The following is a 26,539-nucleotide window of genomic DNA, read 5'->3' as shown; positions in this document are numbered from 1 at the left end:
CCACCCCACCCCCGCCGCCGCCCCGGCTTCGTCTGCCCTCCGGCCCGCGGGCCGCCCGGGCGGCTGGAACCTTCCGCGCCCAAATCCAGAAAGGCGCTCGCCCTCGCCGCCCGGAGGAGCCCAGCCCCTCTCGCTCCCGCAGCCTCCTCCCCCCGCCCCCCCACCCCAGCCCGAAACGCCGCCGCGGCTCCCGGCAGGTCTGGAGAGAATAGTAATAACCTTGAAGGCTCCGCACTTTACAAAGTGGGCTGAGTTGGTCGTCACGACTACCTGTGTGAAGTGGGAGGGGCAGAGCCACAGGGCCCCCATTGTGGGGATGAAGAAACTGAGGCGTGGGCTGGGGGGGCGGGGTGCCTAGACGGGCCCAAGGTCACACGGGGAAGCGGGCGGCACAGGCGGACACCCGGGCCGGGGCGCCGCACTCCTCCTCCTCCTGGGTCCTCTCCCCGTTACCTGGGGCTGGGTGCGAGGTAAGAGTTCAGGGGGTAAACCGGGGCCCTCGCTGCCTGGCGGCGGGGAGAACCGGGGCCGGGGGAGAGGAAAGGGAGTACCTACAGCCCCAAACCCACATCAGCCGGAAGGGCTGTTTCCAATTATCCTGGGGGAAGGGAGGAGGATTTGCCTTTTCGGGTGTAAGAACCCTCGCTTTCAGCACCTCTGAGCAGAGGTGACATTCCTCTCCCCGCTCAGCCGTCGCAGGCCTCCGGTCCCCTGGCTCCGATGGCGAGGTCCCACGTCAGATCCCCTGCCCGCGGGCTCTTCAAAGCCCCCTTCTCGGGGTTTGGCGAGGTTGGGGGTGGGGAGCAGCCCCTGCTTGAAACCACACGGTCGCCCCCCACCCCCAAAGCGAGCAGATAAATGGAGACACAGGCCCGGTGACAGCTGCCGACTGAGCCGCTCCCGCCCTGGTCCCGCATCTAGAATGGGACGTCTGTGCTTCTCGGCACCTCTATCCTCTCGTGTGTGCCCTTGACTCGGGCTACTCGGTCCCTGCCTCCTGGGGGAGCCCAGGGGAGGAGAGGCTTGGGGGGGGCCCTCCGGCTCCCCTTCCCCCAGAGCTGAGTAACGGTTCCTCTGCTGCCGGGTGGTGGTAACTAGTGTGCAGCGCGAGTGAGCGGGCGTCTTGTCTGTCACTGTCTGCACGGTCTCACGCAGTCACACCCAGCAGTCTGACACACGGCGCCTGCCACTCCTGCTCAGCCACGCTCACCCTGACCCCTGCTGCCCCCACCTTGGGACTGAGATTTCAAACAGGTTCCCCCTTCAGTTTACCGAGTTGCCTAGCAACCCGCCAGTCAATGGCATGAAGCCCCACCCCCACTCACTTGACTTCACACCGAGCTCAGCAGCCCCATTGGCTCGCGCCTAGTCCCACCTCTCACCCTGGTTTGGGGAACAATATGCCAACCCCTACCGCTACTGGACAAGGGAGCCCGCGGGTACCCCTCCCGGCCCCATCTCCATCATGCGCCTCCCAAAAAAAGACACAAAGGCTCTGGTACCACATAGAACCTTTTTATACAAACTCGTCCCCGCCTTCCTGAGTCCCTCCCGGCCCCTTCTTGCCCTGGTGAGCATCAGCCGCCCTGGCGCCGGGACCCCCCCCACACCACCAGAGCTGAAGCTGACATTCAAGGTGGACGCCGCGCATGGAAAGCAGGGGAAGGTCTGCGTCCTGCTCGCCCTCGTCCTCACTCTCTGCGGGCTCCGGAAACACGCGCTGACCCGAGGCGGTAGCCAGCAATGGCAGGCTAGGGTGCAGGCTGCGGGGAGAGACCAGCAGGCAGGGCGTGTCAGCACCTCAGCGCCCCCCCCCAGCCTGAGCCCCCAGATCCGTGGCCGTCCGGGACCGGATCACCTCACTCCATTGGTGCAGTCCTTCTGGGGCAGAAAACTCAGCACGGGCTCCGGCTTCGCCTCCTGTCCAGCCCCGCTGGTGTCCCACACAGACACAGCCCCGTTAGTGCTGCCACTCACTAAGAACTGCCCAGTCCTGGGAAAGAGAGACGTCTGGTGACACGGAGTCATCACCCCCGGGGCTGGGACCTACAGCCGGGCTCTGGCAGCCCTGGGGCATTGGTACCCTGGGCGGGAAGGACCCGGTCACTCACAGATCCAGATCGAAGTAGATGCGCTGATTGGTGGTCACCTCTCGACTCAGGGACCACAGTGGGTGACCAGGCTGCCGGAGGTCCCAGCACAGCAGCTCGGCATCCTGGAGACACAGAGCAGGGGGGCCTGGAGTCCATCCCTCCCCTGCCCACCCCCTCCACCCCCCAAGACATCCCTGCTTCCCTCAAGGTTTACAGACGCTCCCTTAGCTTGGGTTAATTTTTTCCCCACGTCTGTCCCCCAACACAACACAGACTACATCCCCATTCCTGCCTTCTGTGCACCCTCTTTGGAATCCCAGGACGTGACCCCTACCTTGCGGGCTCCTGAGAAGAAGCGGTTGCCATCGGGGTGGAAGCAGAGGTGAGTGACACCTCCTTGGTGTCCTCCCAGCAAGGCAAGAGGGGAGCCACCATCACAGGCATAGAGACCCAGGGACCGGCCGTAGGAGCCACAGGCATAGAGGGGCTGGGCTGGGCTGAAGGCTATGCAGGATATGATGCCACTCTGGCCCTGCTTTTTGGCTAGACAGGGAAGGAACAAAGTTGGGCGGAGGGCAAGGACACCTGACATTAGCGGGCTAATCAGAAGTGCATCTCTGTCTCCTGTCCCATGAGCCAGGAATGAACGCCTCCCCTGCCCCGTTTGTCACAGCACGATAAAGACCCCTGAGGCTCCCCAGATCCTTCCATCCCCACAAAGCACCGAAGTGCTCAAGACTTATTTCTTCCTTCTCAAACCTGTGTCATCTTGGGAAGGATGGAAAGCTGAAGGCTTACAGGAAAATGCATCAGCTTCACCATCAATTTCCTAGAGGTACCAAGATTTTGGAGGGATCCAAAGGGACACCGCCGACAGGGCCTGCGTTCAGGAGTGAAGCAGCTCCTTTACCGTGCAGCTTGACCCTGGGAAAGTTTCACCCCCTCCCTAAACCTGTTTTCTCCTCTGCCCACTGAGTACAACCTGCCTCCCTGGGCTGTCCTGAAGGTGATGGGCAGTGCCCTTTTCCTTCCTCCTCCCCTGGGAGGCACAGATGCTTACCAAACGTGGCTCGGACCTCACAGTCACGGCCAGGCCGGGCCGTGGAAAAGACGCGCACGGTCCTGTTGAAGCCACAGAAGAGCTGGGAGCCATCCGGGGAGAAACAGAGCGAGTGGGCTGCCGTCAGCTCGTCCTAAGGGCAGGAAAGCACTGCAAACAGGCCCAGCAAAGCCTCAGCGGTCCCCAGGGAGGGAGAGCGGGGCCACGATGAGCCCTGGGCCTGGACGGGGAGGTCCCTACCAGGTGGTTGTAGGCCCGAAAGGAAGCCCGGAGCTCTCCGGTGAATGCATCCCAGATGTGAATGGGGTTCTCCCGGCTGCTGCTGGCCACGCTGAGAGAGACACGGACACTGAGGTCCCGGTCTGTCAAAGGAAGGGGAGGAAGCCAACTGACCGGCCCTCTCCGCTTGCATCTGAAGGGTACGCCAAGCTGTCCTCCCCCAGAAACCCCGGGCAGCCCCAGCTCCCTCTCAGCAGAGGGTCCCCTTGAAACAGAGGTGGGGGGACGGGATGGGAAGGGAAGGCGGGGGCAGGCAAAGGACATCACTTACTAGGAGGTGTCTGGCTCGGTTGAAGACATCAGAGAATACCAACAATAATCATAGATGGTGTCGCCTTCCACCATGCGAAGGACAGGGGCCTGGACAGAGACGCAGGGATGCCTGGGTCACTGGCAGGAAAAGGAGGCAGTCATGCCTCTAGCGCTACCACGATGGGGTGGGGGGGGCTGTCTGTCGGCACTTAACCAGGCAGAAAGCAGACAGGGTTAATATGAAGAACAGAATCCTGATCTCAATGTTCGAGGGTCAGCTCAGACTTTGATGTCAGATTTAGGCCGCCAAAAGCCATACAGGTTTATCCTTTTGCTTTTTAAACACTTAGGAAGAAGCAAAGAATATCCCAACAAAGAAACCAAGAACCAACCATTGATACAAATACTTACTGAGCACCTACTAGATGCCATTTGATCCTTTAAAAAATTATCAAACGGTTCAAACATGCACAGAGGGTTTTTTGTTTTTTGGGGGTGTTTTTGGTGGGCAGCAAAACAAAGTTTATGGAGCAATGGTACAAAGCTCCCGAAGAGAGAGGGGACCCAAGAGGGTTGCCCAGCAAAGAAGTATTTTTCTAAAAACTCCTGTGACTCCTCCAACCAGCTTAAAAAATAAAATATAAAACAGTTAAAACTTCTTCCCAAGGAAACCTTCTCTCAGAGTAAACACTATCTTGAATTCATCATTCTCATACATCTCTTTAGAAATACATTCATACAGGGGCGCCTGGGTGGCTCCGTCGGTTAAGTGTCCAACTCTTGATTTGGGCTCAGGTCATGATCCCAGGGTTCTGGGATCGAGCCCCACATCAGGCTCCCCGCTCCCCGGGAAGCCTGCTTCTCCCTCTCCCACTCCCCCTGCTTGTGTTCCTGCTCTCGCTGTGTCTCTCTCTGTCAAATAAATAAAAAATCTTAAAAAAAAAAAAAAAAAAACCCAAACACAAAGTATACCATTGTCTGGCACGCCCTTATAGTACCGACGGTGCCAGACGGCGCACCTCTCTCTGTGACGGGGAGACGTAGCCACGGTGACGCACTGAGCTCTATAGCTCAGGCACCTTCGCCGCTGGGCAGTACCCCGCTCACTGTCCTTCTCCGTTGAGTCACCGGCGTTTCTGCGTGTTTCAGCGGGTGTGCTTTTACCATTCTGGAGCACGTGTGTGAGGGCGGCTCTACGGCGCGCACGTCGCCCCCTCCGCTAGATGCGGTCACACTCGGGCCCAGGCGCCCAACCCGATTCGTTCTCCCACCGGCAGCCTGTGAGTGCCTGGTGCTCGGCGTCCTCTTGCTATTGCCAGACCTGCAACTTTTTCTCAGGTGAAGGCTGTGAGAGAGAATTCCACTGTGGTATAAATCTGCATTGCCCTGGTGACCTGTGCTCACTGGTCACATAAGTACACCTTTTCGTAACTTCTGCTCCTTTTTCTACCGGGTTGTTGTCTTCTCCTTACTGATGTGAAGGGACTCTTTCAGACATCTGGGTGACCGTCCTTTGTCAGTGTTCACTGGCCTTCGGCGTGACGTCATGCCCCAGGACTTGCGTCTCCACTCTGAACCCACTTATCAGACCGCCCAGCACGCAGCTCCAGGCGCACAGCCCACAGCCACCTCAAACTCAGCTGGACTGTAACGGACCCAGCTCCCGCCTCCTTCAAACCTCCTGCTGCCCCCGGGCTCCACACCCAAATGGCTAAGCGTCCAATCCGAGCACCAGCCCGGACCACTATGGCTCTTCACTCCCTTTCCACTCCTGACCAAAGAGCAGCTGGCGACACGAACCTTGCCAGGCCCGCCTCCAGGCGCTCCTGAACGCGTGCACTCCCTTCCAGTCCCGCGCCAAGCCGCCGCCCTCCTGCTAACATCGCTGCAATTCTGCAAGTTCTCCAGGCCTCCCTGTACTCCAAGCTTCCCATCCGTTCTCCACACTGCAGCCACGGCAGGCCCCAGAGACCTTGCTAAGCTGGCATTCTGTCCAGCATCATGCTCCTGCTTAAAACGTTTAATGAGTCCACATAACCCTCAATATAAACCCCAATCTCCTTACCAAGTGGCTACCCCCTACTCACCTCTCATGGCTCACCCCTCCAGACTCACTCCTTTAAAATCTCTACATCCCATCATTTCGACTCCCAGTCCCCGGAGGTGCCAACTCACCATACCCTCGATCTGCAGGATTTCACTAGTGTCCTGGTCTGGAATAGTCTCCCTTCACCTCCCTCAACAACTCCTTCTGGTTGAATCCTAATCACCCTTCTGGTCTCTTAGATGCTTCTTCCACTGGGAGGCCTTCCCTAAGCCCTCAGCAGAGCAAGCGGCCCCGCTCCAGGTTCTTACAGCCCTTCGTGCTCCTCACTCCACACCACACCCATCTGAGGAGGCAAGAACCCTATCTGTCTGGTTCACCACTATTTCCCCAACACCTAGTATATGATTACCAGTCAATAACAAATGTCTTAATGAGCAAAGACAGGAGACTGTTTCAGTAATACAAGGGCCCCAATAATAAGACCTGAATTAAAGCAGGGGCAGCAGAGTGGGAAGAAGCAAATGGATCCAAAAGATTAGGGGGACTCGATGGAATCTGGCAATTAACTGGATGTGGGGGGGGGGTCAGGGAAAAGGAAGATTAAAGGATGAGACCCAGGCTTCTGGTTTGCATACCCAAGGTCACCAAGATGGTGGAAAGACTTGGGGTGCACAGGAGAGCCATGAGGTGTTAATGTCCTTGGTGGATAAAGGAAAGTTTTTACAAAGAGAGAGCGCAACTGTCTGAATACATCTAGGAACAAGGACAGCCCCCCCCCACCCCGAACCTGAGATACGCGGGGCACAGAGGGTGTGCGGTCTCCCCTAGATGGGCTAGAGGGAGTGAAGGCCTCGAGCAAAAGCTCCAGGGTAGGCAAAGAACTCAGGGCCGAGGCTGGGGAGTTTGGGAGTTTCAGAAAGCTCTGTGAAAAGTCAGAGAGGAATTAGGAAACTACGTTGGGAAGAAGAAACGGGTATCTGGAAATACTCAAAATCGGCCTTCCCCAATTTCCCCACCTACACTAACTGTGTCCATTTCCAAATACTGAGTTTGCAGACCCAGAAAGTGAAATTCTCTAATGAGTGAAGCCGTGATGGATCTGGTACACTCACACTGCTAACAGCAGATCAAAAGCAAAAAGCACGAGAGCTTTTGAAAACAAGTCGGCTATCTGTGTCACAAGACGTGAAACAAACACGGGTACTCCTGACCCGGAGTATTTCTTACTCGTAAAATGTCTCTTATGGAAAGAATCTCCATCAAAACACATGAAGATGGTCACTGAATAATTTATGATACAACAATCCTGGAAACCCAAACGTACGAAACAGGGGACTAGGTACGGGACTGATTGATCAGAGGCACCCAGCACAGCATCGGACACCAGGACACGTGACTATGGAGACCAAAGCACCATGGAAACCACTTAGGATACGACTGTTAAGAAATAAAAAAGCAGGGCCGCCTGGGTGGTTCAGTTGGTTGAGCGACTGCCTTCGGCTCAGGTCATGATCCTGGAGTCCCGGGATCGAGTCCCGCATCGGGCTCCCTGCTCGGCAGGGAGTCTGCTTCTCCCTCTGACCTTCCCCCTCTCATGTGCTCTCTCTCTCTCATTCTCTCTCTCAAATAAATAAATAAAACCTTTAAAAAAAAAAAAAAGAAATAAAAAAGCAGTCTACAAAACCATCTGCTATAGAATCATAACCACATAAAAAGCTTCCATGCGGTACAGAGCTTGGAAAGAATGGACAAAAACGTAAAGGGCTGACTTCTGTAGAGTAGCGGCTTAATGATGGTTTTTCCCTTAATAATCCTGTTTCTCATAAATGAGCTGGTGCAATCCATTCCCAACCTGCCACAGTTCCAGAGGCTCTTCTCGCTTCCCCCGCTCCTGGGCTCTTGCAGGAGCGCGCACGCCCGCCTGGCCCTGAGACACCAGGGTTTCTGCTGCAAGAACCAGGGGCAAGTGCAAGGAGGCAGGGCAGGCTCCCTGCCTCACCCCCCACAGATTCTGCTGTGGTTCTCGGTGACATTCACTCCCACTGCAACCTGAGAGCTCGCTCCTCTCTGTGCCCAGCATATTCTTCCCCAAGATGTCAGCTCAGCTCACTCCCTTCCTTCCTTCATGTCTCTGCTCAAATGTCACCTTAAGAGCAAGGTCTTCCTCGACCATCCTTTTTAAAATTGCAGTCCACGGCCCCAATCCCCTTCCTTCCTTTATTTTCCTTCACGGCACTTGTCAGGTGTACCTTTTACTTGGTTCTTTCTTTTTTTTTTTTTTAAGATTTTTTTTTAAGATTTTATTTATTTATTTGAGAGAGCGAGAGAATGAGAGACAGAAAGCACGAGAGGGAAGAGGGTCAGAGGGAGAAGCAGACTCCCCGCTGAGCAGGGAGCCCGATGTGGGACTCGATCCTGGGACTCCAGGATCATGACCTGAGCCGAAGGCAGTCGCTCAACCAGCTGAGCCACCCAGGCGCCCCTACTTGGTTATTTCTTTATTCTCTATTCCCTGCACTGGATTATAAGCTATCACACAAAGAGGACGGGGACTTGGGTCTGTTTCTGTTCCCAACTAATCCCCAGCACCTAAAATAGGGCCTGGTGCATAGGATGAGCTCAACAAAAACGTGTTCACCAAGTGAATCAATGAAAGAACGAGTGGGTCCCTCCGACACTCTGGTCCCTCCCAGCGCTTGCCTTCCGGAGCACCCGCAGCCATGGCCTTCCCTGGACCCCGGCCGCCCTTCCCACAGTCGGGTGCCAGGCCTTGTCATACCACAATCTCCAACTACCATCTCCGACCTAGCCAGCTGACTTGCCCTATTTCTACCACCACAATTATTCTGCTTCATCAAAAACACATTTACAGTCCACTTCCTTACCTGCTTTACATTCAAGTTGACCAACGACACACACCCTCCTGCAGATGCTCTAAGGAACCCCTTGTCTTTCTCTGCCGGCAAATCCCAGCCCATGATCTTCCTATTCCGTGCTTGACTCAACTAATACCAACGACTAGCATTTACTGAACACAAAACAGGTACTGATTCATACATGTTACATTAATTTTTTTAAATTCTCACAACTGGCCTATGAGCTGGGCGCCACGACGCTCATCCTCACTGTACAAACAAAGAAAATACAGCCCGTTCACTTGCTGGGGAGAGAGAGATGCACAATGAAGTCACCAGACCTCACTTTAAATGGGTGGCAACAAATGTCCAGTGGGCCCTGAGCACAGAACAGCAATGCCACCACGTTCCTTGCTGCCTCTGATTTCCGACTCCCCGGGACCCATCATTCACACCTTCTGCGCTCTCCCCACAGACCCTCTTCCTTCAACTGATAACCTCCCTTCATGCTTCACTGAAAAGTCAAGTGAGGAGATGTGGAAATCCTCCAACCACTAAGCAGCTGCCTCGCTTCCTACTGCAAGAGAGGACTCTGCACCTGACAAAGTCCTCTGCTGTGCTCCGGATCCTGTCCTCAGTCAGCTGCTCAGGGACCTGCTACCCCCTCCCTCCTCCAGCGTCAATTCCTCCCTGTCTCTTGGGTTATTTCTGACCCTGCTAAAGCACCCCACTAACCCTTCTCTGGCCCCATATTCCCTCTGGTCACTATACCACTCCTCAACTCCCTTCCACAAGAAAACTTTCCAAAGAATTGTCTCTAACTCCTCTTCCCCCCGCCCTACTTGGCTTCTGCCTCCATCACTCCTCGGAAAGGGTTCTTGCCAAGGTCACTAATGTCTTCTTGGGTCATTCTCTAAATCTGTCTCACCCTCAACAGCGTTAGACCTGACTCTGCCTCTGCTTTTGTCACCTCTCCCGCCCTCCACGCCGTCTGCTGGAGCACTCGGGCTCTGTTAGAGCCTTTTTTTTTTTTTTTAAGATTTTATTTATTTATTTGACAGAGACACAGCGAGAAAGGGAGCACAAGCAGGGGGAGTGGGAGAGGGAGAAGCAGGCTTCCCTCAGAGCACGGAGCTCAATGCGAGGCTCGATCCCAGGACCCTGGGATCTTGACCTGAGCTGAAGGCAGGCGCTTAACAACTAAGCCACCCAGGCGCCCTAGAGCCTTCTCCCTCTCCAGCTACACTCAAGACTGAATCCGTTCACAAGACACCAGGTACCATCCACATGCTTCTCCGCTTCCCAAAGTATACTCCCAGCCCCAGTTTCTCCCTTAGCTTCACATTTCACAGATCTAAACACCCTTGACTTGTCCTAATACTTCTTCATATCTGTTTTCTCCTGAGTTAAATCGTACCACCACCTACCTGGCTGCAAACACCTGGACCCTTGATTGTTTCCTTCCCTGCACCTTCACATCCAATTGACCTCCACGTCCTACAAAATACGCTTCGAATCATCCTCACCTCTCCATTTCTCCTGCTGCCACTCCAGCCCGAGCCACCACCGTTCCTCACCAGGACCGTGACAGATGCATCCTAATGAATCCACCTGATTTCGCTCTTGTTCACCATAATCCATTCTCTAAAAACTTCAGCCATCATTTCGCTCGTCTGTTTCAAAACTCTCCTCTGGTTTCTCAAACTCCAAATGGCCCACCCACCGTATCCGACACGGGTCACGGGTCATGGGATCCATCCTCACACTTCCCCCCTCTTACTGGCCTCAGTCCAGGCACGCTGGCCTTCCTCCTGTTTCCTGAAAACCCCCACTCTGGGGCTCTGTAATGTCACTGCCTCCTCCTGGGATGCTCTCTCTACAGCCCTTCACATGACCGATCCCATCATCCTTCACGTCTCAGCTCAAATGTCCCCTCTTCAGAGAGCCCCTTCCTTATCTAAAGTCGTCTCCTCAAGTTAGTCCTTCCTCGTTGTTTCTTTCCTTCACAGCACTTAGCACAATGGGTGATGAACTTCGTTGCTTATCACTTTACGTGTGTGTTGTCTAGCTCCTGCAAGAGAAAGCAACCCAGCTCTTCATCTGTCTGCTTCAGCACTTTATCCCAGCACCAAACACAGTAACTGATACGTTGGCGGTCATTCAATAAACATCTGTAAGTCAATTAAATACTGCCCTGAGAAACCCACTACTCTTTTACAGAAAACACGTATTCACGGCTAAAGGAAGGAAGGACACTTCTCTAAACTTCACATCCTGGAGAGAAAGTGCCACCTGTGTACGTTCATGAAGAAATGTTCTGTTTGTGAACAGGAAACACGTGGACTCAACTTTCTCCATCTACTCGAAGGGCTGAAATGTGCAGCACTGGTGAAGGGGCACAGGTAGCCCCCTACCCTTACCATCTCTGCATATTCCAGCTGCTCCCCGTCATTGTACAGCTCCGGGGGTAGGTTATAAATCCGCAGGATGTTATCGGCACTATTGGTCAAGATGCAGGAACCATCAGGGGCCCTGTAGGAACAGGAAAGAGAAAGCTGGACAGGGCTCCATTTTCCAAGTGCAGGGCTATGACTGAGCCTACCCTGGGGTAGGTAAGCCCCCACCCTACCCAAGGCCTTGAGGAAAGCAGAAAACACATAATCCTAGATGAAACTGAAGCTCAGTCCAAGAGGAACTCTTACTCCTTCTCCCAGATAACTGGGGTTGTTTTATGGTGAAAATCCTGAGCATGGTTATCTCCCGGCCCAATTATCCTTACTTACCACTTACAGCCTTTCAAGAAGTTCTCGGGATGGCTGCTGAACTCTGACCAGGAACCACTGAGAAACCGAGGTAGCTGGGAGAAGCTGTAGTTCCAAGCGCTGGAAGGAAGATGGGGGGCCAACAAACCTAGGTCGGCAAAGCAAGGAGGAAGCGGGCCTGCAGAAGCGGGGCTGAGGACGGGCGGATAAGCGTGCAGTGCACTTCCACGCCTCTCCCACTCCCGATCTCCTCGGGCCCCGACGGCGCTGCCATCACCACTTACGTGTATCCCTCGTCCTCCGGGGCGGGGTCCTCAGACACACCTTCCACGGCTTCTCCGGGCCCCGACTCCGGCCCGTTCGCTTCTTCTGCAGGAAGGCTCACGTTTTCACAAAGTGCTGGCTCCTCGATTCCAGGGCTCAACGCGCCAGAAGCAGCGAAGCCCGCCTCCGGGGCGGTGGAGGCAGAAGCTGAGCCGCCCTCCCCCGGCTCCTGGGAACGAGCCGTGCGATCCGGAGACGAGCGGGGAGGGTCGTCCCCAGCCGGTGGCGGTGGCGGTGGCGGTGGCGGCAACACTGCGGGATGCGTATTTTCATCCGCCGGGGATGCCTGAGCGGGGGCCTGGTCCTCAGCAAGGCAGGCCGGGGCTAACCCGGGCGCCCCGGGTGCGCTCATGCTGCCGAGGAAGCAGGGACACCGGCCTCGGCCCCAACCCTCGTCCCGCTTGGCCGACACGACCCCGAAGTCCGCTCGGCTCCCGGACGCAGACCTGGAGAACGCGCCGGGGCCTTCCTCCTGCTTCCGGGAGGGGGCGGAAGACCCCCGGCAGGCGAGCTGGGGAGGTGGACACGCCGCGGCTGCCTGCACAGCCTCTCTCAGCCGGGTCGGTCGCTAAGAGCCGCTCGCTCTCGCGGGACTTGGCCCCACCTTTCCATTGGACCTCCGCACCCCGGCTCAGATTTCGCGGGCGACCCACGGGCGGGGCGGGGCGGGCACGTAACGGGTCACGCAGGTTTACCGTTCCCATCAAGCCGTGGGGCTCCTGGCGGCGGCCGGGAGCCAGTCGGAGAGTTTCGGCCTCGGCGAGAAGTGCCCGAGCTCCCCCTGCCGTCTCCCTCCGGCACTCTTAAAGCACCTACTCCGCCCGTCACCTGCAGGGGGCGCCAGCGCTATATTTGATTTTACAGGTTTTGCCCCTCTTTTGCTTCTCATTCCGCCAAATTCCTGACTTCCGTCTCTTTTCATTCATTGTGTTTATTAGTGAGCTCTTCCTTTCTACCCAGTACTGTACTAGGCACTGAGAAATACAACAATGGATAAGACAGTAGACAAGGTCTCTGCCCCCTAAGGCTTACGCTGCTGTGTATTTAAGGCAAGGAACAGATCTTTGCAGAAAACGGTCCGGGCTGTGAAGGAAATTAAACAAGACGGTGTGATACAGAGTATCTGAAGGCACTCGTTGCATTCGGATGTTAAGGAAGTCCTTCCTAAAAGGTTACGTTTTAGCTGCTGAGAAGGAACTCTCCAGCTATCTCGGAGAGGAATGACAAGTGCAAAGGACCCTGCTCCTTCCACCTTCATGTTTGACACAGTGGCAGGAGTCTTCTAAAATGGTTTCCACAAACTCTGCCCTCGCAGCTCTGGCTTGTCGAACTTCCCCCCACCCCAACGTCAAGGAGCAACAGCACCAACACGGCGAGAATCCCGACTGCCTCCCTGCCCTCCTCGCGGACTCCATTCCCACCGCCTCCGCCCGCCGGCGAACTGCTTGCCCTTACTTGTCATGGCGACTGTCCAGCTTTGTGCCAAGAGCCTCGCGGGGGTTGCTGGGATTGGGATTTTCCCCTCCCATGTGCTTCGACTGGCGCTAAAAGTTTTGAGCCTCTCAAAAGTCCAGAGCCACGATCCTGGGCGCAGGTAGCCGCTGGGCTCCGGGGTCACCTGGCGTCCGGCCTCGGAGCGTGCTTCCCAGGACGGTGACACGCTCCCCTGAGGTTCGGGTAAGCTCCTGACTGAGCCAGATGAGTCCTCTCTGAGTCACCGGCTCTCGGCTCCGTATATTTTCAGCTTGGGAGAATTGAGGGGGTCTGGGGGTGGGGCACTGGGGACTTAGCGATTTGGGGGAATGGACGTTTGGCTGGCGGCACCAACCTAGGAATGCAAAGTTGGGCGGCCTGGGTGTAGGTGATGGGGATGTTAGGACCAGCCGGACTCGGAGCTCAACAGGAGAGTGGGACCTGCAGCAGGCCTAAGGGCTGCTTCCCCACCCCACCCATCCCAGTGCTGAGTGTGGGGAACCCTGAAATCAGACGCACAAAGCATCAGGATCTGAGATTTTCGAATCTCGGAATTTTGGGGACCCATGGCCCCAGATTTTCGAGCCCACCGCATCCTGGTGGAACTTCGGTTCCATTCCGAAATGACTATTCGGGGGGTTAATCCAGGAAGCCCAAGCTGCTAAGGTCCCATAACTTCCGGACCTTTGTCCTTCCTGGAGGGCTCTTTCCAACCGGTCCCCGGCTCCGCTAGGTGGAGAAAATCCAATTAGACTGTCAGTCGTGGAAGTGGGAAGTGCTCCACGGGAGGTCTGCCCGCGAAGCCGGGGAGGACTGTCCAGGTCCGAGAGGCCCGCGAGCCCTGTTATTGTTTGGCTGTACATTTACATTTCTGCCACTTTGCCGCAGTGTTTCCGGTTTCTTTTTTCCGGAGCAGCTCACTGTTCACCCGGTTGGAGGGAAGAAGAGAGAAAATGTCATTTAGCCCGGCTCCGCTTAAGTGCAGAGGGAGCTGCTAGCCCTCTCCCCTACTTTTTTTTTCCCCCTGCCTGGACCACTTAGCTGCCACTTTGGGGAGGGAGGGAGGGTCTGTTTTGATGCAAACCTCAATCCCTCCCCCTCTTTGAATGGTGTGCTCCACCCCGTCGGCTGCAATCCGGGCGGACGCTACCATTGCGAGGGACGGGGTTTTAAAAAGCGTGCCGACGGCAAGCCCTGGGTATTTTCGAGAACGGGTTCATTTGAGAATTAAATGATGACAGAGTGCGACGGTGCGCCGTTTGTTTGTGGCCGAGACACGGTTTCTTTGGCATCCGGCTCCGGGCTCAGCCATTCGGATTTCGGACGCAGAGCGAACGTCGTGGGGGCGGAAGGGGCGGGGGCTGCAGGGGGCGGGCCGAGCCGAGGAGAGCCGAGCCGAGCCGAGGGGAGCCGAGGGGAGCCGAAGGGGCGGGGGTCCGGCCTCCCGCCCGTCCATCGCTCCCGGCGCGGTGCTTCCAGCCTGCGCGCGCTCACCTGCGCACCTGCTCCGTACCGGCCACGGCGCGCGGTGCCTGGGTGCAGCTTGTTCCGAAATCGAGGTAGCACTGACACCTGCTGCGATTAGACGAGTTTTGGCATCTAACCCCCAGCCTGTCAAAATGCACATTTTCATCGCCCTAGAGAAGGTTCTCGCGCCTCTAACCCAGTCAGTCTCTGACCCTCGTTTTTATTTTGAGTTCTGTCACCAGTTTTGCCTGTTGGAGAACGTCGTGTAAATGAACCCACCCAGGATATGCTCCTTTGTGTAGGTTTCTGGTGGGCAGCATAATGCCTGCGACATGCATCCGTGTTACTAAATGTATCAGTGTTTTGCTCCTTTGTATTTAGCGCATCTCATCGGATGAATAAACCGTGGATTGTTTATCCATTCTCCTTTCGGTGACCATTTGAGTGGTTTCCCGTTTGGGGTTATTTCGAATAAAGCTGCTATTAACATTCTTGTACACTTCTTCATGTTTTTATTATTATTATTATTATTATTATTTGGATAACTGCTTGGGCATGGAATTGCTAGGTAAGAGAGGAGATCTAAACTTGATTTTTTAAATTCTCGTATTTCAAAGTGGTTGTCCCGGTGTTACATTCCCACCAGCAAGAGCCGTCCTTCCTCACATTTGGTTTGTCAGTCTTTCTAATGTGGTACATCATTGTGGTTTTAATTTGCAGTCCTCTTAGGATCAGTTTCCATGTGCTTATTGGCCATTCCTATGTCATAATGGAAGCGGCTCTTCAAATCTTTCCCCCATTTTTTTTGAAGTTGGTTTATTTGCTTTTTTAAATTGTGTTCAGCTGCATGCATTTCTTTATGTATTCTGGATAGGCTTCTTTTGTCACTATTTGTGTTTTCTCCTGACCTGTTACTTGCCTCTCTGTCAGTGTCTAAGAAGGAGCAGCAGAAGATTCATCTTCTGTCTTTCAAATGTTTTCTGTGACCTGTTTAGAAAATCTTTGCTGACCCTAAGGTCATGAAGAATCTCTAGGATATTTTGTTCTAGAACCTTTACGGTTTTAGGTTTTATACTTAAGTCTACAAGCCATAATTAATTAATTTTAAAATAATTTTTATGATGTGAGGTAGGAGTTCTGTTTTTTTTTGGAGGGGGGTCCTATATAGATACTCTGTTCCTCTAGCTCCACTTGTTGAAACAGCCCTCCTTTCCCCCACTAAATTGCTTTTAATTGGAGTGCTTGGTCCATTTAATTTAATGCAATTATTGTAAGGTTTGGGTTTAAGTCTACCATGTTAATGCTATTTTCTATTCTATTTCTTCTTTGTTCTTCTCTTCAAGCATTTGAGGAAGAAACAGTACCAATCTTATGCAAACTTTCAGAATATAGAAGAGGGGGCGCCTGGGTGGCTCAGTTGGTTAAGAGACTGCCTTCGGCTCAGGTCGTGATCCTGGAGTCCCTGGATCGAGTCCCGCATCGGGATCGCATCCCTGCTCGGCAGGGAGTCTGCTTCTCCCTCTGACCCTCCCCCCATCTCATGTGCTTTCTCTCTCATTCTCTCTCTCTCTCAAATAAATAAATAAAATCTTTAAAAAAAAAAAAGAATATAGAAGAGGCAACATTTCCCAACTAATTTCATGATATCCTGAGAATCCTGATACCAAAACCAGACAAGGGCATTACAAGAAAAGAACATTTAGACCAATATTCTTGCTAATATATATATATATATATATATACATATGCAAATATGTATATGCAAAAATGTTAGCAAATCAAATATGATAATCTATAAAAGTGGTAAATACATCCTGACCAAGTAGAGTTTATCTCTGGACTGCAATGATGTTTTAACATTTAAAAAATCAATCAGTGTAATTTGCCACATTAACAGATTGAAGGGTAAAAATCCTATGATCATTTCAACAGATGCATAAAAAGCAGTTGACATTATGCAGCACCTATTCATGATTTTAAAAAGAAAAGAAAAGCCAAGCTCCCAGCAAACTAGGAAAAGGAAAACTTTCTCAGTCTGATAAAGGGCACCCCCAATCAAGTTACCATCAATACATAATCATGACAGACTGAATGCTTGTTTTCTAAGATCAGGAACTAGAAAAGGATTTGATTCTCACCCCTTCAACATTACACCGAAGGTGTTAACCAGGCTAATAGAAGATCCATTGAAAAACTGTCATGAGGAGCACCTGGCTGGCTCAGTTCGTAGAGCATGCAACTCTTGATCTCAGGGTTGGAAGTTTGAGCCCCATGTTGGATGTAGAGATTACTTAAAAAATAAAATCTTTTAAAAAAGAAAAACTATCATGACTGATAAGTGATGATAGCAAGGTCACAGGTTTCAAAGGCAATATACATAAATTGTATTTTTATGTAATAGCAACCATTGAATCTGAAGTCAGAAAATGAATTGTAAAAACAGTGCCACTTACAAAGCATCCAAAAACATAGCATACCTGGGGATAAACTGAACAAAAGATGGACAAGGTTTCTATATTAAAAACTGCAAACTATTGCTGAGAGAATTTAAGGAAGATTTAAATAACACAGTACCATATTCATGGATGGAACACTCAATAGTGTTGAGATGTCAGTACTCTCCAAAATGATTTAGTTTGATCCCAATCAAAATCCTAGCAGGTCTGTTTGTAGAAACTGACAAGCCGATTCCAAAATGAAAATGTAGTACAAAGTTGGAGGTCTTAAACTAGCTGACTTCCAAGATTACTATAAAGCTACTGTAGGACAACAACCATGAACAGAATAGAGCCCGGGAAAAGACACGTAAGTGTAGTCAAATGGTTTTCTACAGGGCGCCTGGGTGGCTCAGTTGGTTAAGCGGCTGCCTTCGGCTCAGGTCATGATCCCAGGGTCCTGAGATCGAGCCCCACATAGGGCTCCCTGCCTGCCAGGAGGCCTGCTTCTCCCTCTCCCACAACCCCCTGCTTCTGTTCCCTCTCTCGCTGTGTCTCTCTCTGTCAAATAAATAAATAAAATCTTAAAAAAAAAAAAAAAAGGTTTTCTACAAAGGCCCCAAAATGAAGCCATGCTAAAACAACTGGAAGTGGAAAACGGACTTTGACCCCTAACCCCTACCTCACACCATACCAAGTCTGAGATGGATAGTAGACCTAAGCATAAAACGTATAACTTTCAGAAGGAAACACGGCAAAGTGTCTTAGGCTTGGTAGGGCTGGGTTACAAGGTTGTATCAGAATGTGTCAAATTTGTTATCTAATTGGTAAAATTAAGATTGTGCATTTCAACTTATGTAGATTTTACCTCAAAAACATTTGTGGGCTTCTGGGGAGCAGCTGGGGGTTTAGGGGAGACAATAAAGGCAGAATGTTGATTATTCTTGAAGCTGGAAGATGGATACAGGGGAGTGCATCATTCTTTTTTCCTTTTTCATGTGTTTGAAATTGTCTGTAGTAAGTATTATGCAATTTTTTTTTTAGGTTTTTTCATTTTAGGAAAACACAGATGAGAATAATACAACACTCGTATTCCCACCAAAGAATTATAACACTTAACAGTTGTCTTATTTGTGTCCCTATTTTAAATATACAAGTAATATATGAATACCATCTTTTTAAATTTTCCTTCATTAATCAAGCCAGAACCCTTTGATGGTACCCCAGTCCCACGAGCACACATCTCTCCCTCTCTCTGAGACCATCACTATCATAGTTTGTAAGTTTTTATTCTCGCCTGTCTTCATACTTCCACGTATATATGTTTATAAGCAATAAATACAGTTGACCCTTGAACAGCACGGGTTTGAACTGCATGAGACCACTTATCATGGGTTTTTTGGATAAATAGAGTAAAGTATTGTGAATGTCTTTTTTTTCCTTGTGATTATCTTAATAGCATTATCTCTAGCTTGCTTTTTTTTAAGATTTTTATTTATTTGAGAGGAAGAGAGCTAGCATGGGCAGGGGGAGGGGCAGGGGGAGAAGCAGGCTCCCCGCTGAGCAGGGAGCCCCATGTGGAGGTTCAATCTCAAGACCCTGGCTTCATGACCTGAGCTGAAGACAGATGCTCAACCGGCTTAGCCACGCAGGCGCCCCTCTCTCTAGCTTACTTTAAGAATATAGTATATAAGAGGTGCCTGGGTGGCTCAGTCGGTGAAGCATCTGCCTTCCGTTCAGGTAGTGTCTTTGGGTCTTGGGATCGAGCCCCGTGTTGGACTCTCTGCTCAGTGGGGAGTCTGCTTCTCCCTCTCCCTCTGTGTGCTCTCTCTCTCTCAAATAAATAAATAAAATCTTTAAAAAGAAAGAATCTAGTATATAGTACACACACAAAATAGGCGTTAATTGTTGATGTTATTGGTAAGGCTTCTGCTCAACAGTAGGCTCTTAGTAGTTAAATTTGGGGGCAGTCAAGAGCTACGCATGGATTTTCATCAGCACAGGGGGCCCTGCCCCCAACCCCCACATTGTTCAAGGGTCAACTGTAGTCATTTTGTATTTGTAATTCACATGAACTACCTACATTACTGTGTTTGGCTTTTTTTTTCCCCCTGCAAATTGTATTTTGTAATCAACCTATTTCTGAGCTATACCTAGTTACATATAAACAGATAAAACTCATTTCCTTAAACTGTTGTAGTAAATGTCTCTCTCTTGTGGGTATTTCATATAGCCATTGCCTACTGGTGGATAGTAATGTTTCTCGTCACCTGTCATCGAGAACAACACTGACGTGAACATATTTGTGCAAAACTCCTGCTGCCCCACACAACACTATTCTAAGGGGGTTTACCTAGAAGTGGTTTTGCAAAGCAGTAAGCTGCCGGACACTGCCTTATTACTTTCCAGAATCATCTTGGTTGTTTTTTCTTTACACCAGACTCTGGATGGAGGCAGAGGAGCATAATTATTTAGAGCCTGGGTGTGGGCTTTGGACAGCCCAGGTTCAAATCCCTCGCCCTGCCCCTCGGGAGGTTTCTGAACCTGGATAAGTGAGATAATTCTTTCAACCTCCATTCCCTCAGCTGGTGATACCTACAGGTAAGGGCTTCTTGAGAGGATTAATGAGATAAGCCACTGGGAGCAGCGGGCCCCTATGGGGATGGATGAACATCAGCCCTTGTTGGGATGGTGGTGGGCTGGGCCCCTTGATGGAGTCCCAGCTGAGTATGTGGCCTTCCCACCAGGGATAACTATGTTGACATCCTGCCTCCCCAGCCATTTGGAGAGTCTGGTTCAGCTTCTGAAAATTTAGTTTAATGGCCCTTGGTGCTCATCCCTGGGAAGGACCGGCTCTGAAAAGGTTTCCTAGTGATTGTTCCTGCAATAGAGAACTAATAAAATGGGATAATCCTATAAACAAACACATTTGTCAAGCTTTTATTATGTGCCAGGCACCTTTCTCAGCTCTGTACCTTACCCATAATAAGTAGGGTACTACTTTAGAGCAGAGGACACTGAGGCACAGAGAGGTTAAGTATCTTCCCCCAAATTACACAGCTATTACGTGGTGAGCCTGGGATGCAGGCCTAGCCTGCTGCTCATGGCTCCCAGTCCTGCGTACTTTTCACTAAACACATAAAGATGAGGAAGACTCAATGCCTGTATGTGAGGAAGCCAAAAGGCTAGCCCTTGAGGTAGGTAAAGTTGGTAAGGTAGGTAAGGTAAGGTAAAGGCGGGTAAAGTTGCACAGCAAATGTAAGTAACATTTAGGGCTTTTGACTTCTGAAGCTCCCTTCCATAAAAATCTCAGAGTGCTTTTGATCGTTAATGGAGCGGGGTCCTGGTCCTTCCCCGCCAAGCAAAGATTTGGGATCACTTCCCCTGCTGCCCCCTCCTGCCTTCCTCCCTCCACAGGCGTTGTCCATCCCCCCCCCCCCGCCCCACCCCAGCGTTGGCGGCTGTGATAAGGAGCCCTTAGCCAACCTCCTCATTGGAGGCCTTTTGTCAGCCAAAATCTGCACCTCCAGCCTTAACAAAAGAGAGCTCTGAAGAGAGAATAGTTGGTGATGAAGTAAGCATCCTCCTAGATGTCTGAATGGTCATTTTTAATAAAAGCTCATTTGTTCGCCTATGTGTGCTGTGGGCGGGTTCGGAGACTCAGTTTCCTCACCTCTCGGGGGGCTCAGGGGCGGCCAGTGTGGTTCTTGGGACAAATGAATTAACCCACATGAACGGATTTCCCAAACTCGGAGTACATAAGAAATCAGGCCCGGGAGCAGGTGAATGTTCGGGTCGGGGGGGATGATCATGGGAGGAGCTGCAGGGGGGCGGGGTGGGGGGGATGGGCTTGTCATGCTTTACAAGACAAAGAATGAATGGGATGTCCACAGGGGGCATGGTTTTTTTTTTTCTCAAAACTCCCGGCAAATTTGGTGTCAGGGAAGATGTCACGAGACGGTGGCCGCATAGCCTAGGACGAAGCCCCGGCCGGGACCGGGACTGCCCCTGTGAACTGCTCGTTCCTTGGACAGCTCACAACCTGCTCACGGCCTGGGCACAACCATTCACTTACTCCCCGCAGTCTTTGCCTGGGTGGTCTGGGCAAACATCCTTGAGGAGCTGTGACGTTCAAGACCAGGTCCCAGAAGGTGCCTCCCCTGTGGCAGTGGCTGGACCAGGGTTCCCAGTAGAGGGAACCACCAGCCGGGGAAACCGGGCTGTGTCTGGCAGCAGAGAAGGGCAGCCCGTGGCCGGAGCGTGCTAGCAGATGAGGTCAGAGAGGCAGACGGGGGAGTCCTAAGGACCCCGTAAGCCAGGGGTGGGAGGGGGATTCTAGTTCTTCCGGAAGCTTCGTGATGAAGGGGGTCAGGTGGGGAATGTGGGGGTCCCTGGAGGCATCTTCCCCCAGGGGGAGGGTGTAGGCTGATATGCTTCATCCTTATTTCCAGGACGGAGGACAGAAATAGGGTACCCTTCCAGGAAGGTTTGTGGACTCAGTGGTGGGAAGGCTGAAATTCCCTCTCTGGTTATCTTTGTACCTCGAGGCCAGGTGGGCTGGGCTGGGCTGGGCTGGGTCATCAAGGGGCTGGGCAGGAGCAACCCCGCTCCTGGGGAGGCCAGGGACCGCAGCACCTCAGGCCCTGGTACCGTGTTGGTGGAGAGTTCCTTCCCGCCTCAGGGTTGGGGGACCCGGGGTTGGGTGTGTCTCATACTGGACACCCCACTTTGCTCTCCACAGTGGCTACACTGTCTTCCCAGGAGCTGCGATGCAGGACCCACAGTCAGAGCTCACCATTGACCCGCCTCTGAGCCAGGAGACATTTTCCGAATTGTGGAACCTGTAAGTGGAGGGCAGGGCAGGCTCCCCACCAGCCTCCCGGGATCACTGCCCCATCCTGCCTGCCCACCCCAATCCCCAGCCCTCTGGTAGAAGCCCATGGGAAGCAAACACCAGCACTGACTTTCTGCTCTTGTCTTCCAGGCTTCCTGAAAACAATGTTCTGGTAAGGACTGGATGCGGGGGGTGGGGGGGAGGGGGGTGGGGGGGGGAGGGGGGGGGCCGGGGGGGGGGGGCTGCGGGGCCAGGGGCTGGGGACCTGGCCCTCCGGCTCTTGTCTCTTCACCTGCAGTCTGCTGAGCTGTCCCCAGCAGTGGACGAACTGCTGCTCTCAGAAGGCGTCGCGACCTGGCTGGATGCAGGGTCCGATGACGCTCCCAGGATGCCCGCAGCTCCTGCCCCCGCGGGCCCGGGACCAACCACCTCCTGGCCCCTGTCATCGTTTGTCCCTTCCCCGAAGACCTACCCTGGCACCTATGGGTTCCGTTTGGGGTTCCTGCATTCCGGGACAGCCAAGTCCGTTACTTGCACGGTCAGTGGCCCTCACGGGCTGGTTTCCATGGGACTGTTCCGCGCCTGGCCACACTCTGGGCCTCTCCAGTCTGCACTTCTATTTAGTCTTTGACCTTGGGCTGTCACCCTTCCCGTCATACGGGGCCCTGGAACTCTTCTTCGTTTTCCTTCCCTCATTCAATCCTTGGCTTTTTAAAGTAAGCTCCTGGGATACAGACCCCAACCCCGCCCTGTCTAGCCACCGTCCCCACACGGCACGTGGCACGTGGCTTCCGGTTGCTGCTCCGGCTGTTGGTCCATTTGCGCCCCGCCCCCCATCCCCTGACCTCTCCGCCCCTCCTCCTTTCCTTACAGTACTCCCCGTCCCTCAACAAGCTGTTTTGCCAGCTGGCAAAGACCTGCCCGGTGCAGCTGTGGGTCAGCTCCCCGCCGCCACCCGACACCTGCGTCCGCGCCATGGCCATTTACAAGAAGTCCGAGTTCGTGACAGAGGTTGTGCGGCGCTGCCCCCACCACGAGCGCTGCCTGGACAACAGCGATGGTGAGCGGCGGGGGCGGGGACGGGGGCGGCCGACGGGGCGGCCCGGTGCCCCGACGCCCCAAACCCCTGATTCCCTCCCCTGACTGCTCGCAGGGCTGGCCCCGCCCCAGCATCTCATCCGGGTGGAAGGAAACTTGCGTGCCAAGTACTTGGACGACAGAAACACTTTCCGACACAGCGTGGTGGTGCCCTACGAGCCGCCCGAGGTCTGGTTTGGCGTCTGAGGTCTCTGGGAGGAGAGGGCTGGAGGGGTCCGTCGCGTGGGAGATGGGGGGGGGGGTTGCTTTCTCCTTATTCAACCTCCGCACGGCCCGTGAGGTGTGCAGAGCCAGACAGGTCATCCCCATTCCGCGGTTGGGGAAACTGAGGCCTACGGAGACTGCGGGCCGCCGGGGGCGGGGTGGCCTGACTTTGGGCCCGTCTTCTGGCTCAGGTCGGCTCTGATTGTACCACCGTGCACTATAACTACATGTGTAACAGCTCCTGCATGGGGGGCATGAACCGGCGGCCCATCCTCACCATCATCACCCTGGAAGACTCCAGGTAGGGCCCTGCACGCAGCCCTGCCCCGGGCCCCTTCCTCCCTTACTGACACCCAGCCTTCCCACTCATGCCTGCCCCCATGCATGGACCCTCCTCTGCTGTCCCCCACCCTCGGCCTCCCCCACTTTCCTTTCTCTGGCTTTGGAACCTCTCTGACCCGCGGCTTCTCAGTAGTCGTTAGGCTCAGGCTCCGCTGAGGATGAGTATGGTTGGGAGTTAGGGGGCAGCTCGCCTCCCTTACCACCTCCTGCTTCGGTCTTCTCGCCTGGGCAGTGGTAATGTGCTGGGACGGAGCAGCTTTGAGGTACGCGTTTGTGCCTGTCCTGGGAGAGACCGGCGCACAGAGGAGGAGAATTTCCGCAAGAAAGGGGAGCCTTGCCCCGAGCCGCCCCCCGGGAGCACGAAGCGAGGTAAGCAGGCAGGACGGGAGGCGGTAGGGGAAGTACAGAGGGTGCGGTGCTGCTCAAAATGTACTCTTCCTCTTGTCTTTCCTCTCCTCTTTCGCAGCACTGACTCCCAGTACCAGCTCCTCTCCTCCCCAAAAGAAGAAGCCACTGGATGGGGAATATTTCACCCTTCAGGTACCACGCCTGGGAGGGGCAGAGAAGCAGGCTCTTGCCCCCACTCAGTGGGCCCGGATGAGGGGAAAAAAACTATGAATGGAGCAAACGGGAGGCTAGGCCCCGTTCCTGTACCCATCCTTTCCCCTGGTCCTGTCCCCGATTCTGGAAGTGAATATTCCTGGGTTGAATATTGGTTTCAAGCCCGGCGCTCGGAACGCTGTTTTTTTCCCCGCCAGACTGCTCTGCCTGCAATTACGGCACTTGCCATCAGGGCGCAGCCGTCCCTCGCTGCAGACTGCCACACCACCCCACGGGGGTTCAGTGGTTCCGGGGGTTCGCCTTCATGCTTCTTTCTCCCCCTCCTCCCCTGCCGCAGATCCGTGGGCGTGAACGCTTCAACATGTTCAGGGAGTTGAATGAGGCCTTGGAGCTGAAGGACGCCCTGAGTGGAAAGGAGCCAGGGGGAAGCAGGGCTCACTCCAGGTGCGTGACCGGGGGGGCCTCTCCCAGCCCCACTCCCCTGCGTTCCTACCTTGGAAAGACACGGGATTCCGTTCTAATCCTACCTTCAAGGTCAAAGGGAGCCGACGCCCTCACGGTGGGTCCCCTGCTGCCCGAACGTGCTTCTGTCTCCCCCTGGGCGTATCCCGCAACCCCATTCCTGCCTTGGGAGGTCCCCAAGCCCCTCCGGGGAGGAGCAGGGGTGTTTCTTTGTCATTTCCAGCAACCTCTAGCGCCGAGCTGGGGGCTCAAATAGGGGCCTGATAACCATGTGGGAGTATTGGACATGGCGAGGTTGGGCCAGGCCCCCAGCCCTGCCCAGTACGAGCAGGTCCGTGGGGCCTTGCCACTCCCCTTCTTGGGCTCAGTTTCCTCGCTTGTCCGACGGGGTGGGGGGAAAGATGAAGAGAACACGCGGCAGTGCCCCGGGTCTCAGCAAACATACCTGCAGTTGGCGATGACCATCTTAACTGAAATTCCCTTTTGCTCCCGCCTCGGGCCCTCCCAAGCGGAGGTCTAGGACAAAGCCCTGAGCCTCCCACTCGCTGATGTCATCTCTTCCCCGCCCCCTTGTCTCCCCAGCAGCCACCTGAAGGCGAAGAAGGGGCAGTCTACCTCCCGCCATAAAAAACTGATGTTGAAGAGAGAGGGGCCCGACTCAGACTGACGTCCCCTGTTTCCTGTGTCCCCCCTTCTCCGCCCCCCACTGACCCCCTCCCCCTTGCCCCTCTTTCCCTGGCATTTTTGGGACTTGGGAGCTTGAGCACACCTGCTCGGTGTGTTGACTGCTTGGTACAGGTGTGCCTCAGAGACGCTCTGGATTCTTCCATTCACCTTGCCCTAAGGCTCTGCTAAAGAAGTTGGCCTACAAGGTCGGTTGGTCAGGGGGGGACGTAGGACGTTCCTGCCTGGTTTTTAAAGATTTTTACTCTGGGGAACCATGGGAGAGGTAGGAAAACGTTCCTGAACGTCGGGAGCGTTTTAGAACTAATCACTCGCTGGGCTATGAGCCCAGTTCTCTACTGTTTTAGCCAGTGGTTGAAATTTCCTAATTTCATAGGCCATTTTTATGAAATGCTGATAACCATACCTACCTCACGGAGTTTGTTGTGAGGGTGAATGAAATTATGTATGTCTGACCCCCCCCCCCAAAACAGCCCTTTTACCCCATGATGTCTGCGACGTGGTGTCTCCGAGGCTGCCGGTTCCCTGTCCGTGCCGGTGGGTGGGGCAACAGCTTGTATGAGGGGGCAGCTGCTGAGGGGTCCCTTTCCTGCTGGCCTGGCCAAATCCTGTCTGACCTCTTGGGGAGCCCCGGCACCTAAGAGGAAATCTCATACCCATCTCACAGCCTGGAGGATTCCATCCCTGGAATCTGTATCTGCTGAGGTCTTTTTCCTTCCCCCAATCTCTCAGGATCGATTTCTTTTGCACTCTGCACCCACAGCCCCTCCCTCTCTTCCCTTTTTATATCCTGTTTTTATATCAGTCTCTTATTTTACAATAAACTTTTCTACCACCTGTGTGTCCGCGGGGTGGGCACCTGCGCAGGCTGCGTGGGGCCCGTGTGCCACAGCGGGGAGGGAGGCGGTGACCCTGGGAGGCAGCCACCTGAGTCTCCCGGGAGTGTGGGCTGGGGGGCCCAAGGCCGGGGCTCCCAGAGGAGAACAAAAGCTGGAGACTGGGTCAGTCTGCGGGCTGCATGACAACAAGGGGAGGGGGGGCGCTCCATTCATAACTCGGGAACCAACTGTCCCTCCTCCCCTCCTGCCAGGCCTGGCACAAGGTTCTCTCCTGCCCCTGCTTCTAGGATTGGGCTGCTACCCCCTCCGTCAGCCTCTCACCAAGGATTATGGGATTTAAATGTCTGATTTAGCAAGCCTGGGCCTCTGGGGTGGCCATCTGCTCCGCAAGAAAGGGGCAGGGTACCTGGGTCCCCGAGGGGAAAGGTGGTGGGTGCCGTCGGATGAAGAGAGGGAGCAGGGGAGGCC

At 53.8% G+C, this 26,539-nt stretch overlaps 2 protein-coding genes across 4 annotated transcripts; one reads left to right on the top strand and one right to left on the bottom strand.

Annotated features, from left to right (window-relative positions):
• Positions 1 to 1,506: 1,506 nt before the first annotated feature.
• WRAP53 (WD repeat containing antisense to TP53) lies at positions 1,507 to 12,463 on the bottom strand. The gene is made up of 10 exons (XM_027625913.2): positions 11,633 to 12,463; positions 11,370 to 11,468; positions 11,007 to 11,118; positions 3,704 to 3,792; positions 3,394 to 3,484; positions 3,154 to 3,286; positions 2,428 to 2,636; positions 2,112 to 2,215; positions 1,859 to 1,993; positions 1,507 to 1,763 (listed from the first exon to the last, which is right to left on the bottom strand). The coding sequence occupies exons 1-10, from the start codon at positions 12,022 to 12,024 to the stop codon at positions 1,517 to 1,519; spliced, it is 1,611 nt and encodes a 536-aa protein (XP_027481714.1). The 5' UTR covers positions 12,025 to 12,463; the 3' UTR covers positions 1,507 to 1,516.
• Positions 12,464 to 13,190: 727 nt separating this feature from the next.
• Positions 13,191 to 26,069, top strand: TP53 (tumor protein p53). 3 transcript variants are annotated; one of them, XM_027625916.2, is made up of 11 exons: positions 13,191 to 13,349; positions 21,789 to 21,890; positions 22,032 to 22,053; positions 22,180 to 22,419; positions 22,755 to 22,941; positions 23,035 to 23,147; positions 23,375 to 23,484; positions 23,758 to 23,894; positions 23,992 to 24,065; positions 24,424 to 24,530; positions 25,134 to 26,069. In XM_027625916.2, the coding sequence occupies exons 2-11, from the start codon at positions 21,817 to 21,819 to the stop codon at positions 25,213 to 25,215; spliced, it is 1,146 nt and encodes a 381-aa protein (XP_027481717.1). In that variant the 5' UTR covers positions 13,191 to 13,349; positions 21,789 to 21,816; the 3' UTR covers positions 25,216 to 26,069. The 3 variants fall into 3 exon arrangements, with proteins under 3 accessions (XP_027481717.1, XP_027481715.1, XP_027481716.1); XM_027625914.2 differs by having other exon boundaries at positions 25,131 to 26,069; XM_027625915.2 differs by having other exon boundaries at positions 13,213 to 13,349; positions 21,809 to 21,890; positions 25,131 to 26,069.
• Positions 26,070 to 26,539: the final 470 nt, after the last annotated feature.

The sequence above is a fragment of the Zalophus californianus genome, chromosome 16 (assembly GCF_009762305.2).
Source record: "Zalophus californianus isolate mZalCal1 chromosome 16, mZalCal1.pri.v2, whole genome shotgun sequence".
In the NCBI taxonomy this organism is placed as follows: domain Eukaryota; kingdom Metazoa; phylum Chordata; class Mammalia; order Carnivora; family Otariidae; genus Zalophus; species Zalophus californianus.
Note: the sequence above shows the minus strand (reverse complement) of the source record. Positions and strands in the feature narration are given on the sequence as shown.

Bases quoted from the DNA above. Each gene is read 5' to 3' on its own strand.
- WRAP53 (XM_027625913.2), bottom strand. From the start codon at position 12,024: ATGAGCGCACCCGGGGCGCCCGGGTTAGCCCCGGCCTGCCTTGCTGAG. The intron at 3,287-3,393 runs GTAGGGACCTCC...TCCTGCCCTTAG, and splicing joins TTCGGGCCTACAACCACCTG to GACGAGCTGACGGCAGCCCA. The intron at 1,994-2,111 runs GTGAGTGACCGG...TCTCTTTCCCAG, and splicing joins ATCTACTTCGATCTGGATCT to GACTGGGCAGTTCTTAGTGA.
- TP53 (XM_027625914.2), top strand. From the start codon at position 21,817: ATGCAGGACCCACAGTCAGAGCTCACCATTGACCCGCCTCTGAGCCAG. The intron at 23,895-23,991 runs GTAAGCAGGCAG...CCTCTTTCGCAG, and splicing joins CCCCGGGAGCACGAAGCGAG to CACTGACTCCCAGTACCAGC. The intron at 24,066-24,423 runs GTACCACGCCTG...CCCCTGCCGCAG, and splicing joins GGGAATATTTCACCCTTCAG to ATCCGTGGGCGTGAACGCTT.